The 17,384-nt window shown below is 44.9% G+C and overlaps 1 protein-coding gene across 1 annotated transcript in view; it reads left to right on the forward strand.

Moving 5' to 3' along the window:
- Trim71 (tripartite motif containing 71) overlaps positions 1-17,384 on the forward strand; it is a 62,218-nt gene that overhangs the window by 31,360 nt on the left and 13,474 nt on the right. Inside the window, exon 2 of the mRNA XM_076868847.1 lies at positions 13,753-13,920. Within this exon, the coding sequence (XP_076724962.1) occupies positions 13,753-13,920 (168 nt within the window). The remainder of the gene's footprint in view (positions 1-13,752; positions 13,921-17,384) is intronic.

Here is a 17,384-nt window from a genome sequence, read left to right on the forward strand (position 1 = left end):
CTGGTCTTCTCAGGTTGGGCTTCTGGGCTCTGAGTTTTCCCAGTACATGAAATTTACCAAACTGCTTGAAACTCTTCCATATTTTCCATATTTCTTCAGGCAAGACAGATTGCAAGGCCAATCTCAATTGAAGGGGAAGGGAAATAGAATCCAGGTGTTTGTTTTGGTACTGGGGATTTAACCTAGTAGTGCCTTAACCACTGAGCTACAACCTCAAATCCTTCTCCAACCCTTATTTAATTTTGAGACGGGGTCTTTTTAAGTTGCTTAGGTCCTCATTAAGTTGCTGAAACTGGCCTCAAACTTGTGATCCTCCTGTATCAGCCTCCTGAGTTTGCTGGGATTACAGGCATGCACAAGCACCACTGAGTTCTGGCTAGAATCCATGTTTTGTTGGGGGGAACAGAGATAAGTGCAGTCCACTTAAATTGATTATACGTGGCCTTTTTAGGAAGATCCGTAAATTCACCTAGATATTACCGCACATGATTGAATTTGGATCTCCCTAAAATAGCCTGAATATTTATTCATGATTTTAGAATTGAAAGTTTGGTTTTTGGTACTGGGGATTAAACCCAGGGGTGCATAATCACTGAGCCACATCCCTAAGCCTTGTTTTTTGTTTTGTTGTTTTGTGGTGCTGGGGATAGAATCCAGGGCCTTGTGCATGATCGGCAAGCACTGTACCAAACTGAGCTATATCTCCAGCCTCCCTTGTTATTTATTTATTTATTTAGAGACCGGGCCTCCCTAAGTTGCGGAGGCTGGCTTTGAACTTGCTATCCTCCGCCATAGCCTCCCAGGCCACTGCGATTACAGGCGTGTGCCTCTACACCTAGCTGTCCTCGTCACCATCATCATCATCTTTTTTTAAAAAAGAACACAGCTTTAATTTTGTTACATATAGAATGTTTCATAAAGTGATTATTTTTTTCAGGGCCCTAGGAGTCATGCTGAAGGCTTCTTTTATGGAGCTTACTGCTTCTAAATTAGAGTTGTTGGGAAAGGGAAAGGAGGCCTTGCAGTACTAATTAGAGGTGCCTCTTGAGAATTTTCGGAAACCTTCTATAGTCCCAGCGGGTAGTAGCACCCAGCATGGAGGAGAGAGAGGCCTAAAGGTGGGGTGGCTGGCATCTCCTGTGGCGCCATACTGAGCAGGGCCTGTAGTTAACATGGGTGCTGACAGAGCAAGACTTGACATGTTTCCCCCCTAATAATCTTCCTTGTCTGGAGCCGTCACCACACCCATTCCTATTTACACCGGTAGGCTGATGTCAGACTTTACATCTTAAGAAGTCCATTGAAATTACATCCCAGGCCCAGTGTTTCTCGTTTTCTCCCCCAAACCTGTAACTGCTGGCCTAAGTCAGTCCTTCCTCCTACTGGACTGGGACCTGAGGAAGTGCATGGAAGTGCATGCATTGGGATTCGTGGTTAACATGCTGTGGGACCTATCAGGTGGGGACAACAGGAGTAGAGTCACTGGCCTTGTGGGCAGGCACTGTGTCCTGCAGAGGATGTTGGGCCATGTTTGGGCCAGAGGTTGTTATTCAGTGTCTTTTCCCCCAGTTTTTTAAAAAATATTTTTTAGTTGTTGATGGACCTTTATTTTATTTAAAATATATTTTTAAAAATATTTATTTATTTTTTTAAAGTTTTCAGCGGACACAACATCTTTGTTTGTATGTGATGCCCCGGGCCGCACGCATGCCAGGCTTGAGCCACATCCCCAGCCCCTATTTTATTTATTTCTATGTGGTGTTGAGAATGGAACCCAGCGTGTCTGGCATCATCCCCAGCCCCGCCCCCAATCTTACTTAAGGAATCTTTCACTATTCTTTTCAGTGAGCAAACAAAATAATAGCCCTGGAGAAGGCTGGCCAAAAGGCCTTTGAGTGGCTTCCCCGCTCATTCTCCGTCCTGCCTTGCACGTGACTAACCCGAACCCTCCTAACCTGAACCCTTAGAGCCCTCTGGGCCTCCTCTCCTTCCTGTTTAGAACTGCTATCAGCATTTAAATTTCATGCAGTTTCTTAGGATGGATTCCTCTCCAGCACCAGTGTCTGATCCCTGGTTCATGGATATAAGCACTTAGAATCACTTGATAAGCAGCCAACTTATCACAAAGAATTGGGAGAAGCGTGATATTGATGTTTGAACCCAGATTTCCTGACTCAACACAAGATGGTCCAATGCAAGCTCTGGCCCTCTTCCATGTCTAGATGACTAGAAGAGTTAGTGTAATTTCTGTTCCTCAAGGCCACTTGGCCAGGCAGTTCACCCTTGCTGGGAAACTTTCTCCTCCTTTTTACTCCAGATTCTTCTACACATGGGTCAGGAGCAGTATGCCGCTTTTAACTGGATCTGTGTTTCACCCTCTGGCACCCTGTGGTGCCAGGAAGCCCTCCCTACATCGCCTCTCCACAGTGTCTCTTGCTTCTGTGGTTGAAGGGAGTCAGTTATACACAATATAATTTTCCTGTCAATTTTGGGCGAATTTTTTCTTACCTTGCTTGTGTTTTCCAAACCAGGCCATTTTGGGGAGTGAAGAGGGTGTTGCTGGTAGGAGTTGTTTTATAACATCCCCCCCCCCCCTCTTAAATTCCATGTGAGTAGGATAAACATTAGCAGTAAACACAGCATACTAGATAAGGATATTGTGGCCTTAAAGGCCACAACTTGAGTGTAGGCTAAGTTGTAAGAGCTGCCTTTTAAAATGGATCAAGTTGAGACTCAAGGAGGGAGACCCTGGGAGAGCCAGGGTGCTCCCCACAGCTGCTCAGTGCCACAGGCCAGCACCTGCAGGGGAGGAGCCTTAGATGCAGCCAGGTGAAAGTGGTGGAAGACTAAGGAAAAAGCTGCAGGGGCCAGGAATTCATTGTGAGGGTTCATTTGAGCCAAATGTTTTCTTGCCTTTTATCTTTCCCTCTCCTGATTTAGGTTATAGCCAAAATGAGGAAGACTTTCATCCAGATGCAACCAGACAGAAATTTCAGGACCCACCAAGAAACCAATTTAAGTTCTCTAGTTCCCTAATTTCTGAAACCTTGGATTACAGGACTGATACTACGTAGTGCTTTCATTAGTTCAAAGCCAGCCTCAGCAAAAATGTGCTAAGTAACTCAGTGAGACCTTGTCCCTAAATAAAACAGAATATAGGGCTGGGGGTGCTGGAATTGTGGCTCAGCAGTAGAGAGCTTGCCTAACATGCTCAGGGCCCTGGATTTGATCCTCAGCACTGCATAAAAATAACTGAATGAAATAAAGGTATTGAGTCCAACTACAACAACAACAACAACAACAACAACAACAAAAAAGAATATAGGGCTGGGGATGTCGCTCAGTGGTTAAGTACCTCTGAGTTCAATCCTTGTTGTTCACCCTCCCCAACTTAAGGAAGAAGAAAAATGTTGAATAATACCAGGAATTCAAGGTTCTAAAGAGGAGTCTGGCTCCAGTGACTTGGCTTCCATGCCCCCAAGTGGTGCTCTTCTGATTTGTCTGATGGCCAGTTAGTTGTGTCCTGCTGGCCTGGCTGTGTTGGGATTCCCTGACTTTCTCGGGATCATTTCTTTTGGTCCTTGCATACACTGTAATTTCTGCTTCTGCAGGGTGCAGCTGTGGAGAGCTGTGCACACTGGTGGGAAGAGAATGGGCTAACTCCAAGGGGCTGGGGCTTCATTTCTGCTCTTAGCCAGGCCCAACAGCCATTCCTGGTTTGGCCTCTAAAGTGACCCAGTGCAGTTAGCAGACTTCTCTCCATCTGGTCCCAGCTAGGCTGAGCCCTTCTTCACTAGGTCACATACCTCTTAGCTCTGCAATTCCGATTTTCTGCTGCCCAGTTCTTTTTTTGTGTGTTGGGCTAGCGCTGCTGGCTCACCTTGGCTCCCTGTGCCACCCTCTGTTAAGCTGCTTATGTCCAATTTCACTTGCCTTCTCCCCTTTGTCTTTCCTAGGACCCCTTTCCATCATTGATGGCTAATAGAAGGACACTGTTGTCCTCTGCAGTGGGGGGTCTTTCTTTGCTTGCTTTTTCTTTACTTTCTAGGGATTGAATCCAGGAATGCTTAACCACTGAGCCGTATCCCTGTATATTTTATTTTGAGACAGGATCTAAGTTGCTTTAGGGTCTTGCTAAGTTGCTGAGGTTGGTTTGAATTGTAGATCCTCCTTCCTTAGGCTCCTGAGCCTCCTGGAATTACAGATGTGCCCACCACACCTGACCAGTGTGGGCTTTTCTTTTGGGGATGGTAGGTGGAGTGGTACCTGCCCTCACCAGAGAACCTTCCTCAGGTTACTCCCTATATTGGGACAGACAGGTGGTTTTCATCTCTGGGAAGTCCTTTGAAGCAGCTGGCCTGGCCTGGGCTCTGTGGCTGGCCCCATTTCCCCTTTGTCATTTGTAGGGGTATCCATGGGGTTAGGTTTCCTAATAGAGGGAGGCGCCTAGAATATTCTACCTAGCACACTGGTATTTTAAAAGGGCTTTTTAAAAACAAACTTCTTGACAGGGCCAAGGCATCACTTCTGCACCAGAGCTTTTGTTTGAGGTCTCTTTGCTCTGGCTCATTTTTGCCTTTTACTTGAGAAAACTGAAAGGCTCTGGGGAAAGAGGAAGTGCTGCAAGAACAAGCCTAGCTTCTGTTTTTTTTTTTTTTTTTTTTTGGTGGGGGGTACCCAGAATTGAACTCAGGGGCACTCGACCACTGAGCCACATCCCCAGCCCTATTTTTTGCATTTTTATTTAGACACAGGGTCTCACTGAGTTGGTTAGTGCCCCTCACTTTTGCTGAAGCTGGCTTTGAACGCAGGATCCCCTTGTCACACGTGCTCCAGTGCCCCAGCTCTGGCTGCCGATCTGAATACCCTTCTCCGTGGGGCAGTTTTGGGTACTGCAGCTCAAGCTCAACTTGGGGCTTGGCAACAAATCTCCTTGCCTCACAGACAAGCCCCAGTTCCCTCCCTGGCCTCTCCTTACCAAGGAGCACATCGCTGCCCTGAAAAGGATTAGAGGCCATATGTGGGTCATCCTAGGATTGGTCCCTGGTGCCCTTCCCAATTTAAATGAGTAACTCTGTAATAAAACAAAATTCCTACATCACTAAATACTTGATTAGGCTGTTGATTCAGACCCAGTGCTTGGAAGATAACTGTCTTGTAACATTGGCTACAGATCTGGCCTGTAATCATGGACCACCAGGAAGAGCAGAGTTGGACCTTTCTTACCCCATAACTGACTCATGAACCTTAACCAGGACAAAGGGCAACAGAGTATAATGCAGGGGTCCAGCTACCCAAGATACAAATAATACTGGAATGGGAGAGAGAAGAGAATTTTGACTCTATTGTGGAAAGGGTGGCTTTCCAAATATTTTTTAGAATTTTTAGTTGTAGATGAACACAGTACCTTTATTTATCTTTATGTGGTGCTGAGGATCCAACCCAGGGCCTCACACGTGCCAGGCAAACGTGTATCACTGAGCCACAACCCCAGCCCTCTAAATTTATTTTTAGAAATTTTAGTTTATTCTTATCTGTGTTCTTATTTCTTTCCTCTTGGATAATTTCCCCCAGGTAATGAGTACTTTCCCTTGCTTTTTAAAAAAAAAAAAAGCCACCTGTCTACATGATCCCCACCACACACGCAACTGAAACCTCCTTTGCTACTTTAGGGAGCTGAAGGGTTTCAGGTGTACAATGTTGTCCTCTGTTTAAGAGGCAGGACTGAGTTACACGGCCACCTACAGAGTCTGGATCCCTACCACCCACCCCCAAGTTAGTTCCCAGATACTCTTGACTCCTATCCAGGACCCAACAGATTAAAACCTGCCCTGCTTTTTTGCAACCTTAGGGGCAACAGGAAAACTGTGTCTCTGTCAAAATCTATCTTTTTTACATCTGGCTTGAAAATCTATAATTTATGTGGGCAGTGATCTCAGTGTTAGGGCAAATCTCTTTTATTTGTGGCTGGAAGCTGCTTGGGCCACTCATTAGTACACCAGAGGTCAGATGCATGCTGGGTGGCAGCTGGGACTCTAATGATTTCATAGGGCTTTGCTTGACTGCTGGCTGCCTGTGGCGCTGTAAATCGGACTCCGTTCTAATTTTTTGAAAACCTCCAGGGAATTAGTCCATACGTCCCTCTTGGGAGACAGAATTAAGATAGTATTTCTCAGGAAGGCTGAGGCAGGAGGATCACAAGTTCAAGGTCAGCCCCAGCAATTTAGGGAGGTCTTGAACAACTTAGTGAGACCCTATCTCAAAATAAAAAAATAGGAAGGGCTGGGGATGTGGCTCAGTGGTTAAGTGCCCCTGAGTTCAATCCCTGGTATACTCCCTGCCAAAAACAAACAAACAATAAAATACTATTTGTAGTGGAGAGCCAAGGAAAAAGAATATCTCATAAGAAAATTGTGGAGAAAGAATGGTAGCAATCTATTAGAAACAAAGTTTGTGGGCCCTGGGAGTAAAGGCATTTATGGGCTTAGTAAGTATTTTCTTAGGTCCTTGCTGAGGCTGAGCTTCAAGCCTCTCCCCATTAACACTTAGGTTATTGGGTGGTTGTCCCTTTTCTGGGGGAATATCAAATGTATGATTAGAGCTTTGATGATGATATACACCTATGTAGTCCTCCCTTCCACAAGATAACATTCCCATCACTCCTGAACAATTCCACTGAGATCCCAGACCCCCAGTCCATTCCTGATCTAATCTGTAACTACTGTTTTCATATTTTTACAATTTATTTTCCCTTCACATAAGTGGAATTGTGCAGTATGTCCTCTGCCTTTAAGATTCATCAGTATAATGATAATCAGTAATTCATTTCGCCCTACTGAACTATATCCCTAGCTCTTTCTATTTTTAATTTGAGACAAGGTCTTACTAAGTAACTGAGAGGGCTTTGAACTTGATCCTTCTGCCTCAGCCCCCCGAGTTGGTGGGATTAGGTGAGCACCACTCCACCAGGTTCCAAATTGCCTTCTTCCTTCATGGAGCCTAAAAATGTTATTTAGACTGAATAGAAAACTCTGACCCCATGTTGTACTCTTCTTGGATATCCCCCTGCCTTCCCTGTAGATAGTTTACATGCATATCCAAGACTCTTACCTTAACCCTCCGAGGCACGTGTGCTTCAGCATTCAAAATTTCTGACACTATTCAGGTGTGGCATATGCCTGTAGTCCCTACTACTTTGGATGCCAAAGCAGGAGGATCTTACAAGTTGGAGGCCAGCTTGGGCAATTTAGCAAAATAAAATAATAATAGTAAAGAAAGGGCTGGGGATGTAGTTCAATGATAGAGCAATTCACCTAGTATGTGTGAGGCTCTGAATTCAATCACCAGCGTTGCAAAATTTTAAAAGGTTTATATCACATGTGGAAAATATGCAAGAGTACTACAAAATAATGAAAAAAATAGTTTCAGTAGTGAAATATAAAAACTCATTAAATGACATAAGTAAAGATCATAAGTCCTTTTCATGCCAGTTCTGGTATAAAAAAAATTCCCCCCTCTTGATACTGGGGATTGGGCACACGGCAAGGGGTACTTAACCTCTGAGTTACATTCCCTAGCCCTTTTTGAAACAGGGTCTTGTTAATTTGTTGGGTCTCACTAAATTGCTGAGGCTGGCCTTGAATTTGCCATCCATCTGCCTGGGTCTTCCCAAGTTCCTGGGATTACAGTCTGTGCCACCTCACCCAATTTAAAAATATTTTGACAATTTTTTTTTATTGTTTGGAAATATGTGTACTTTGTGTATACGTGCTCCTCTTTTATGAGAACTTTAAAAGCTGCCTTAGTCATTTTTAAGAATAGAGAATATTTGTTGCTGTGGCACATGTTTTGACCCTAACTACTTGGAAGGCTGAGACAGGAGAATTGCAGATTTGAGGCCAGCCTTGACAATTTAGCGAGATCTGTTTCAAAAATTGTCAGGGCTAGCAATAAAGTGCTTTCCTAGCATATATGAACCCCTCGGTTCCATTCCAAGCACTGCCCCCCAAAACAACCCCGAAGCAAACAAAACACAAAACCCAACAATACCAAAAAACAAAAAACAACAAAAAAGCCTCCAAACAACAACAACAAAAAAACCAAACAAAAACAAAACCTCAAAACAGATTGTAGTCACCTTATACACAGTTTCTGGTTTTTGCCAGATAAACTTAAGTAAAAACTCGATTCCAGAGCACTTTTTAGATTTTGAATGATGTGGATTTATATGGGGCTTCTTATAGTTTGTTTCACTGATAAAGCACCCGACTCATAAAAAGACCCCTCCCACCCTTGCATTTGGGAAAACCCCTTGTATACAACCGACCCAGTGAGGCTTGCTGCTTTCTTCAGTCCTGTGGGTGCCATCGTGACTGCCTCCCTCAGCCAGAGGCCCCCTGCTGCCTTTGAGTTTGGTCTTCCTAAGTGCCCGCCCCCCCCTGGCACTTCACTGCCTTTGCTGTCCACCGGTCGAGGTTGACCCAATTTAGATGTTAAATTTGGGAATCCTTCCTATCCACACTTGGAAATAGATTACTCTATTGTCTTCATATCAAGCGATAGAGCAATTGAATCTAGAATATGTCACCAAATTGAAGGTGTGCACAGCGGCATATGATGGTAATCCCAGTGACTTGGGACCATCCAGGTTCAACTGGATGCCTCTGCAGTTAAAACAGGGTGGGGGTGGGGGTGGTGGTGGTGAGGGGCTGGGGATGTAAATGTAAAGTGTACTTGGGTTCAACCCCCCCCCCCCGTTCCAAAAATTAGAAAAGAATATATTACCAAATCAAAAATTTGAGATAATAGAACAAGGATATTTATTATGGCATTGCTTCTCCTCCCCCTGCAAAGAAATAGGAAGATTTTGGTGGGATAATGGGGACTGTACCAAGTAGTGCTCAACTACCGAGCTACATCCAGCCCTTTTTGTTTTGAGACAGGGTCTCCCTAAGTTGCTTGGGCTATCCTTGAACTTAAGATGCTGGGATGACACTCGTGCACCACCACGCCTGTCAAAACTTTTAAATTATGATAAATTGGTATGGCAACATACCCCGCAACTATTAAGGAAAAAATAGGCAGTTCTAATACAGAGTGACACACATTCTGCAAGTTAATAATATAGTTAAGTGAAAAAGTTCTGCATACTTAAAAATTCAAATGTGTAGAGTCCATAAAAATTGGCATATTTTTGGGTTATCAGTAGACATTGAGAAGCAGATTTTTTTTTTTTTTTTTAATGAACAATCTCACAGACTTACCCAGGCTGGCCTCCTTGGCTCAGGGGATCCTCCTGCAATAGGCAGGACTACAGGGGAACACCATGACATTGGGCTCTACACTGGGGAGATTTAGAAAAAGTACTGGCATTTGTGTGTATTTTTGTTTTTAAATAAATGGACTTACGCTGTCTATTTAAATTAAAGATATTTTTGGGAAACCCACCCCCCAGCCCCGTGTCATTTGTCCTCAGCAGATCTCCTCTTGAACTGGTGGTGGTGGTGGTGCATGAAATAGGTTTCTACTTCCTTCCCTCCTTCTCTACAGGCCTCCCAGGCCAGGGATACAGGGCAGCACATGGCCTGGTGTTTGGGGGTGGGGGCCGCTGAGGGTTTGGACTTTGGGTTTCAGAAGAGTGGCATTCAGTCTTATAATATCTAAAATCATTTGGTTTTGATGTTAAGTCATTGACTTTGTTTCATGGTAGACTTTACATGCTCAACTTGGTTTATGATTTTATTTGTTGCCTTTCTGTAATGGGAAACTCCCGCCCCTCCTTAGGTGAGTAAAGAGATCTCCTTCTGTCCAGGAGTTACTGGACAGCCCTAGTCTGTGTGAGGCCAAGTAAATGTCCTTGATCATTTTTAAGGGATGTGGAATCTATCTGAAAAAAAAAATTTTTCAGCAGTTTCTATATCTCATTTAAGGAATTTTGATGAACTTGAAACCGCGTGGCAATCAGAAGCTGCCCCCTCCTTCCTTTTAGTTTACATTCTTCTTTTGATATGGGTAGCTGTACTTTAAACCTGATGCTCTTTCTTCAGATGTTGGGGGGGGGGCTCCAATAGGGGCCCAGGGTGTGTGTGCCCCTTGTTGGACCACAGACAGTATAAAACTGGGTTCCAGAAGAGCCTGCATGCCTTGTTCATGAACAAAGCACTTCATCACGGGCTGAAGCAAACCTGCCTACTTTGTATTTTTATTTATTTATTTTTCTTTTAACCGTCCCCCACCCCCAGTTCCTTTCCTGCTGGGCCTACATTCCTAGGTCTTTGTCTCTGCCTGGTATTTTAGAAATTTTGGGAGAGGAAGGCAGTGGGTGGGACGTTCTGGAAGCTGGGGGCAGGGAAGAGGGTGGTCACTAGTAGGGTCAGAGGTCAAACCTGCTCCATTTAGCTGGGGCAGCCAGATTGTCGCCAGGCCCGAAGGGGCGTATCCATGCATCTGCCTGGGAAGCCCCAAATGGGCAGTGTTAGGCCCTGGAATTCCTGCCGCCAGAGGACTTCTTCCCCACTCGCCCATCCCCCACCCCCACCCCCACCCCAGGTCAGTCCCAGGAGAAGCAGTTCATGGCTGCTGCCACATTTCTGGCCACAGGACCCTCTGCAATGGTCTACTTTCTTCCTTTAAAATAATCTTCCAGTTCGTGCAAAGAAAATTGCAACCATGTACACGCTTACCTAAGGGTTGTGTTTCAAGCTTTGAAACTGTGGGTTTTCAATATTAGAAATTATAGGCAGATAAGATGTGGAACTCCTAAATGAGCTGTGAAATCTTCCCAGTTTCACCCCAACTTTTAGCTGGAGAACTCACAAGAATTGATTTCATCTTACAATTTTGGACCATGCGTTCTTTCTAAAAAATTGTAGTTGATTAAATACAATAGCCTATGTGTTATCTGGAGCCCCCCCACCCATCCCCACTTTCATTTTCTTTTTCTTTTCTTTTTTTGGTGATGCTGGGTATGAAACCCAGGGACTCATGCATGCTAAGTAAATTCTGGGTGCTGCTGGGGAAGCCTGGAACGGCAGAAGCACTGGCTCTCTGATCCCATGTCAAACGGTGCCAGGTGGGATTGCATGCAAGGCGTCCTTTGACACATTGTGGAGGCACCCAGGCTCTCAAGCCAGGGAGGGCATGGAAAAGTTTGGTGCCAGGGGCTCTGGACACCCTATCTCTTTCCTGCCGTTACCTATTTAGGCCAGAATTTCTTTTCTGGCCACTTGTAACTATAGAGTCCTCGAAGACTTAACCATTCACAAGGGATCTCCTGTGCACATCACATGAGCTGTTTTAAGGTTAAACAAACAAGCTTCAGAAAACTTCTTGCAGTTGCACAACTGCAGTCCAGGCCCAGCTTCCTAGTTCAGCCCAGAATTACTTGGAAGCCCTTTGGTTTGTGTTGTCAAGTCCCTAGAGAGGGGTCCTGGGATTTTAGGGTTGGAAAGGGTCTCCGAGTCAGACCCCCTGTTTGTTTCACAGATGAGATTGAAGCTCAGGCAGGTCAAAGGAGGTGACTGGACAGATGGCCCCACAGCCAGGTCGGGCCGGCCTCTGGTTAACAGCCGGAGGTTCTTTTCCACTCCCAGGCCTTGGAAGTGCAGAGCGGTCCTAAGCTGTTATGTTTGCATGAAGCCACAGCCTGAAGGAAGCTAGGGGCCTTTGGCCAGTCCACACAGCTGTCCTGAGAAAAGATGTAAAGAAAATAGATGTGGTCTCAAGTTGCATAGCTGATTGGTAGAAAGGGGAAGACCTCTGAGGGTTCAGAGCTGTGTTTTATTCTAATTTTAAAAGGAACCTTCTTGATAGAAGGTTTTCACACTTCACATTAGCATAGGATTGATCCCTTTATTCCCATGACAAATGGAGGGAGCAAAGGGAAGGAATGTGGCTGAGGTTGTTGAAACTGGTAGAATTGCTTTAGCACCACCTCATAAAAAGGGGGGTGGGTGGGTGGAGGAGGGCTGCCCAGGAATTTTTCCTGGATTTATCCAGCTTAGCATTTTTTGGTTAATATTTAGACTTTGCTTGAGAATTTTTTAGTTTTAACAGATTAGAAGGATTAGCTCATCTCTAAAAAGGTGGACCTGCTTATAAAGCAATTGGCCTTGAGGGAGGCAAATCCTCACCACCTGGCTTCAGGCTATTGCTGCTGTTGGAAAAGTTCTGCAGTGCTCTCTCTCACCTGGTAGTGGAGTTAGGAACTTTTTCACTTTTCCCTGTGTAGATTCTATATAATCGTATGGAGTCTGTAAAACCTCCTACATCAGATCCACTTCTTTACAAAATTAATTAAAAAAACCCCCGACATCCTAAAGCTCAACTTTTCCTGTTTCTGAATCCAGAAGTTTCTTTCTCTCTAAACTTTTAAGTTTCTAAGTCTAAGCATGCCGGACCACAAAACTTCCCTATCAATAGCCCCAAGTGGAGCAGCTCCTTCTTGAGCCATGTGGGAGGATGTTTCCTTTGGACCTGCTACAATTTTGGATGTTTAATAAAAACCTCAAAAGAGTGAAGCAGCCTCTTTCCCACTATTTGCCTCATCCCCAGCCCCTCTCTGGGCAGGCCCTCAGGCTTGCCTCCAGGCCTCTCAGTCTGTCTTCCACCTCCCTGGCTCCTTCCTGTTCAGCCTCTCCCTGAGGCTCACACCCTGGAGCTCCACGTTGCCTGGTGAATGAGGTAGCCAGGGCCAGGCTTGTGTTGGAACCAGCTCTTTAGAAGGCCCATGTTGGCTTCCTGACTGTGTCCTTGCTAACGGCGGGTGTACCCTTGAGCACGCCACAACCTCCCCTCACCCGTTGATATCCATGTGCTGCTCTATATGGAAAGCACCAGGGTTCCTTGCACACTAAAAGTTTCCTTGCCCAACACGGGTCCCCTGTGCCAAGGAACATGAGCATGCTTTCTCGAGAGTGCCTTGTTTATCAACAGGTGAGGGTTGCGCCAGCCCTTCTCTCTGCTTCCCAGAGCCAGGGCCCCAGGGAAGAGTATAACATCACATACAGTAGTTCTCAGCACTGGCTGCCTCTCAGGTTCAACTTCTTGGAAAAACTTGGCAGGAAGAAGAAAGGCAAGAAGCTGGCTGGCTTTAACACTAGCTTATGTCCGTTCCAGTACCTTAACTCTGAGGCTTGCTTGAGTGCCCAGGAGATGCGAGCTGTGTGCCTTGTGCAGACAGCCCAGAGCTCCTTGACGTGGGGTGTTTTATTTATTTACCTTATTTTAATGTATATATTTTAGTTGTAGGTGGACACAATATCTATCTTCGAACCCAGTGCCTCACAGATGCAAGGCAAGAAATCTGTTGCTGAGCTACAGTCCCATATTTACCTTATCCTCCTCCTCCTCATCATCAACGGGCTCTTGACCATTGGTAACACACACCCAGTGACTGGAGTGCCACAGAAACTTTTGATATTCTTGCAATCAGGGGACATAATTTTATCTGGATGATTAAGCTGAGTTGCAGGGAAATCATTCATGCCAGGAGAGGTGTTTTGTTTTCATCGGCGTCTTTGTCGAAGCATTTCAGTTATGATTATGGCCAAAGTTTTTGGGATATGACTGAACCCACAACCCAAGGTGGGCTCCCCCGCTTGCTTTGGGGCAGAGCAAGAGGGAAGCACCTGTAGGAGGGTGCCTGCTTGTTGGGAAGAGGGTCCCTGGGGTTCTGGGACCCAGGGTACCACTGTTGCTTTCTCCTCTCTTATATCCTGCACCTCTCATACGTGTCCTCTCTCTGGTCCCCAGGTGCTGCACTTGTACTGTGACACTTGCTCTGTGCCCATCTGTCGGGAGTGCACAATGGGCCGACACGGTGGCCACAGCTTCATCTACCTCCAGGAGGCGCTGCAGGACTCGAGGGCACTCACCATCCAGCTGCTGGCAGATGCCCAGCAGGGACGCCAGGCAATCCAGGTCAGCCTCCGAACCTTTCACTGATCCTACCGGGAACCTTTCCCCCTACTTGTCAGTCGGCATGTGGAGACGGTTGGGCAGACTGTGATGTGGGGGCATGTGGAGTAATGACCACAAGGAGCGCATGTGACATCCATGCAGGGTACCTAGTACTGTCCTGGGAGGATGACAGGGATATGACTCAAGTTATTAGATCCCCCCACACCTAGATGGGCCCCATCACATACCTTCATGTTACCTGAAACTTCAGCCTTTTCCCCAAATTCAAGTAGACATTGGCATTCTTCAACCAGGATTGCAATGCTTAATGCTTCTTAGTCAAGGGTATTTCCTAAACAGATTTGCTTATTTACAGATGAGAAGTGATGAACACAAAACATATTATACAATTTTCAGAGTGTCTTTGGGTGATCAAGACTTGATTATTTAAAACCCTTGTCTGTTGAATTTCTATAATTGTAGGGTTAAGGAGAGGCATGTGTGCTATTGAGAGCTGACAAAGGTCTCTTAACATGGTTAGGTAATAGTGTACCTGGATTGTTTTAAAATCTTCTTGACTGATGTAGGTGACAAGGTTTTAAGAATCAGAAAATCATGGCATACATTCCCCTTATAGGATAAGGCTAAAGTCAAGAGAAATTGCTCAATAAGTTCTAGCAGAGATTGCATGGAAAACTTTTATTATTTACTTTCTGGAGTATTTGAAATAGGTGAATCATTTAAGAAAATATGTTCCTTATTTGGAAGAGCTGAAGAATTGAGATCATATTCTCTGGAGAAGGGCAGGTTTTATTCAGTGAGTTTATAAGCAGTTATCAGTTCATCTGCATGATATTGAAACAGTCTTTTCTCATGAGTCAGATTTTTCTGACGCTGCAGTTTTAAAATTTCAGAGTCTGTATTTCTGTAGTGACTCATTCTGTCACTGTTAAAACCAGAGTTTTCCTTAAAAAGACCTTCACAGTGCCTAGGGGTTGCTGTTCAGGTTGTCACTTTGTTGCATGACAGTGAATTGGTGTCTACGCAGATGAAGAGAGACGATGAAGAGTTTGTGTATTCTGCCCTCGCTCCCCCTGCTGGAAATTAAACCCAGGGCGCTTTCCCACTGACTTACACCTTAGCCCTTCTAAAATTTTTGCGTCAGCGTCTAAGTTGCTGAGAGGTTTCAGACTTGCCATCCTCCTGCCTTATAGCTACCACACCCAGTGCATGTTCTGTTTTAAGCCACTACAATTAGTACGTCCACAGTGCCTCACCAGAACCTCCTAGATTCTGGTGCCTAACTTCCATGGTGCATTTCCTGGGAAGCTTCAAGGGCTATAAGTGTCCGGTCCTCACCTGTTAAATGGTGGAATTTTATTCACCCCTTTGTCCTTGTGAAAATAGTCCAGGGTTCCTTGAACCACAAGCGAGAGAACTGCTGGTACTCTTCTGCATTTTGTGAGCTCAGCCATTCTTGGAGAAAAATGAGTGTCATGATTTGTTGGAAACTTATGAAGGATGGTTAAAATGGTGAAATCTCAGAGGTGAACCTTTTGTTGAGAAAAGGGGCAGAAAGTAGATGTTTGTCATGCTCAACTTTCTAAATTAAATATGGAGCTAAGAAGCTGCTGTGTGAATGGAAAACATTCTAGACATAGCCCATAGGGGTCAAATGTTAGTTATGTGACTGGCATTAATTTGAGTAGTAGGTCATGGGGCACTTTGGGTGGAAGAGCCAGATTGTAGATGAGTTGAGGTGGGACACTCAAGGTCCTCACATGACTCTCTCTCTCTCTCTCTCTCTCTCTCTCTCTCTCTCTCTCTCTCTCTCCCTCTCTCTCTCGTGTGTGTGTGTGTGTGTGTGTGAGAGAGAGAGAGAGAGAGAGAGAGAGAGAGAGAGACAGAGAGCGAGAGCGCACACCTTTTTTGGCTCTGGGTTATAGTGCTTTAGCACCAATACTCAAGTAGTGATCTGAAGACTGTGCAGTAGACACGTCTTTCTGTCTGAGGCCTTTTGGTTGGTTGAAGCCCTCTTGGAAAACAGTGTCAGTGGCAAAAGTGGCTCCTGGGTGTGGGTGGAAACAGAGCTGATCGTTCCCTCCCTGAGCTGCCTGCACAGGCCTTTGCTCAAGGTTGAGGACACATTAGCTTTTCATTCCATTGACTGAAAATCCAGTTTGTTACTCACACCATAGAAACAAACTATTCCCAAGCCCAGAAAGACTGGTGTGGCCTAGGTTTCATCATATAGAGGCGTTTTGTATATAGGCTGCTGGTAAGAAATAGCGTTAGTTCTGTTCTTCAGACAGACAGAATGGGGAGGAGTTGGTACTTTTATATACTATATATTTTTTTATATATTATTTGAGCCCTTATTTATATTAAATTGCTTAATCTGCTTAAATAAGTAGAATTCCAAGGCTGGCCTTAAATCTGTGATCCTCCTGTCTTACTCGGCCTCCCCAGTTGCTGGGATTACAGGTATGTTCCACTATGCCTAGTTCCCCAGGAGCTCTTATTTGAAAAGTTTTCCACGTTTTTATTGGTATTTTAGATCATATGTGATTGTGAGATTGTTATATATTTGAGCACACAATATCCTAGGAGCTTTTTAATTTTTTTTAAAGAGCATTATAATGCTCATAGTATTTGGGGTTCATTTTGACAGTAATGTATGCAAGGACATTGGTTCAATCTCCATCCCCCTTCTCTCTCCCTCCCCTGGTTCCTCCCCCTGTACTCCTCTCTTCTACTGATATTTCTTTCACGCCTTTGCTTATTTATTTTATTTATTGTTTTGGATTGAACTCGGGAGCACTGAGCCACATCCCCAGCCCTATTTTGCATTTTATTTAGAGACAGGGTCTCACTGAGTTAGTTGCTTAGTGCCTAGCCCTTGTTGAAGCTGGCTTTGAACTCGTGATTCTCCTGCTTCAGCCTCCCAGGCTGCTGGGATTACAGGTGTGTGCCAGCCACTGGGCTTGGCTGGGGTTATTTATTATTTTTTTGGTGCTGGGGATTGAACCCAGGGCCTTGTGCATGTGAAGCAAACATGAGCTCTATCCCCAGCCCCTTGGCTTATTTATTTATTTATTTTTAATATTTATTTGTTTTTTGTGTGTGTTTTCGGCGGACACAACAGCTTTGTTTGTATGTGGTGCTGAGGATCGAACCCGGTCCGCACGCATGCCAGGCAAGCGCGCTACCGCTTGAGCCACATCCCCAGCCCCGGCTTATTTATTTTTGATTGCTGTTTTCCACATGTTTATTATAGATGAAAAACTCTTTGGCACACTTGTACATGTGTGTAACAAGCTATAATTTCATTCCTTATTTCTATCCCTTTTCCCTCATTCCTCCCTCCTTTTCCTCCTATTCTACTGATGTCTTATATCTTTATCATATTCAGCCTCCTTTCCTGCCATCTTTCCCTTCTTTTGCTTTGGCTTCCATACTCAAGAGAAAACATGCGGCTCTTAATT

This window comes from Callospermophilus lateralis, chromosome 1, assembly GCF_048772815.1.
Source record: "Callospermophilus lateralis isolate mCalLat2 chromosome 1, mCalLat2.hap1, whole genome shotgun sequence".
NCBI classification, from domain to species: domain Eukaryota; kingdom Metazoa; phylum Chordata; class Mammalia; order Rodentia; family Sciuridae; genus Callospermophilus; species Callospermophilus lateralis.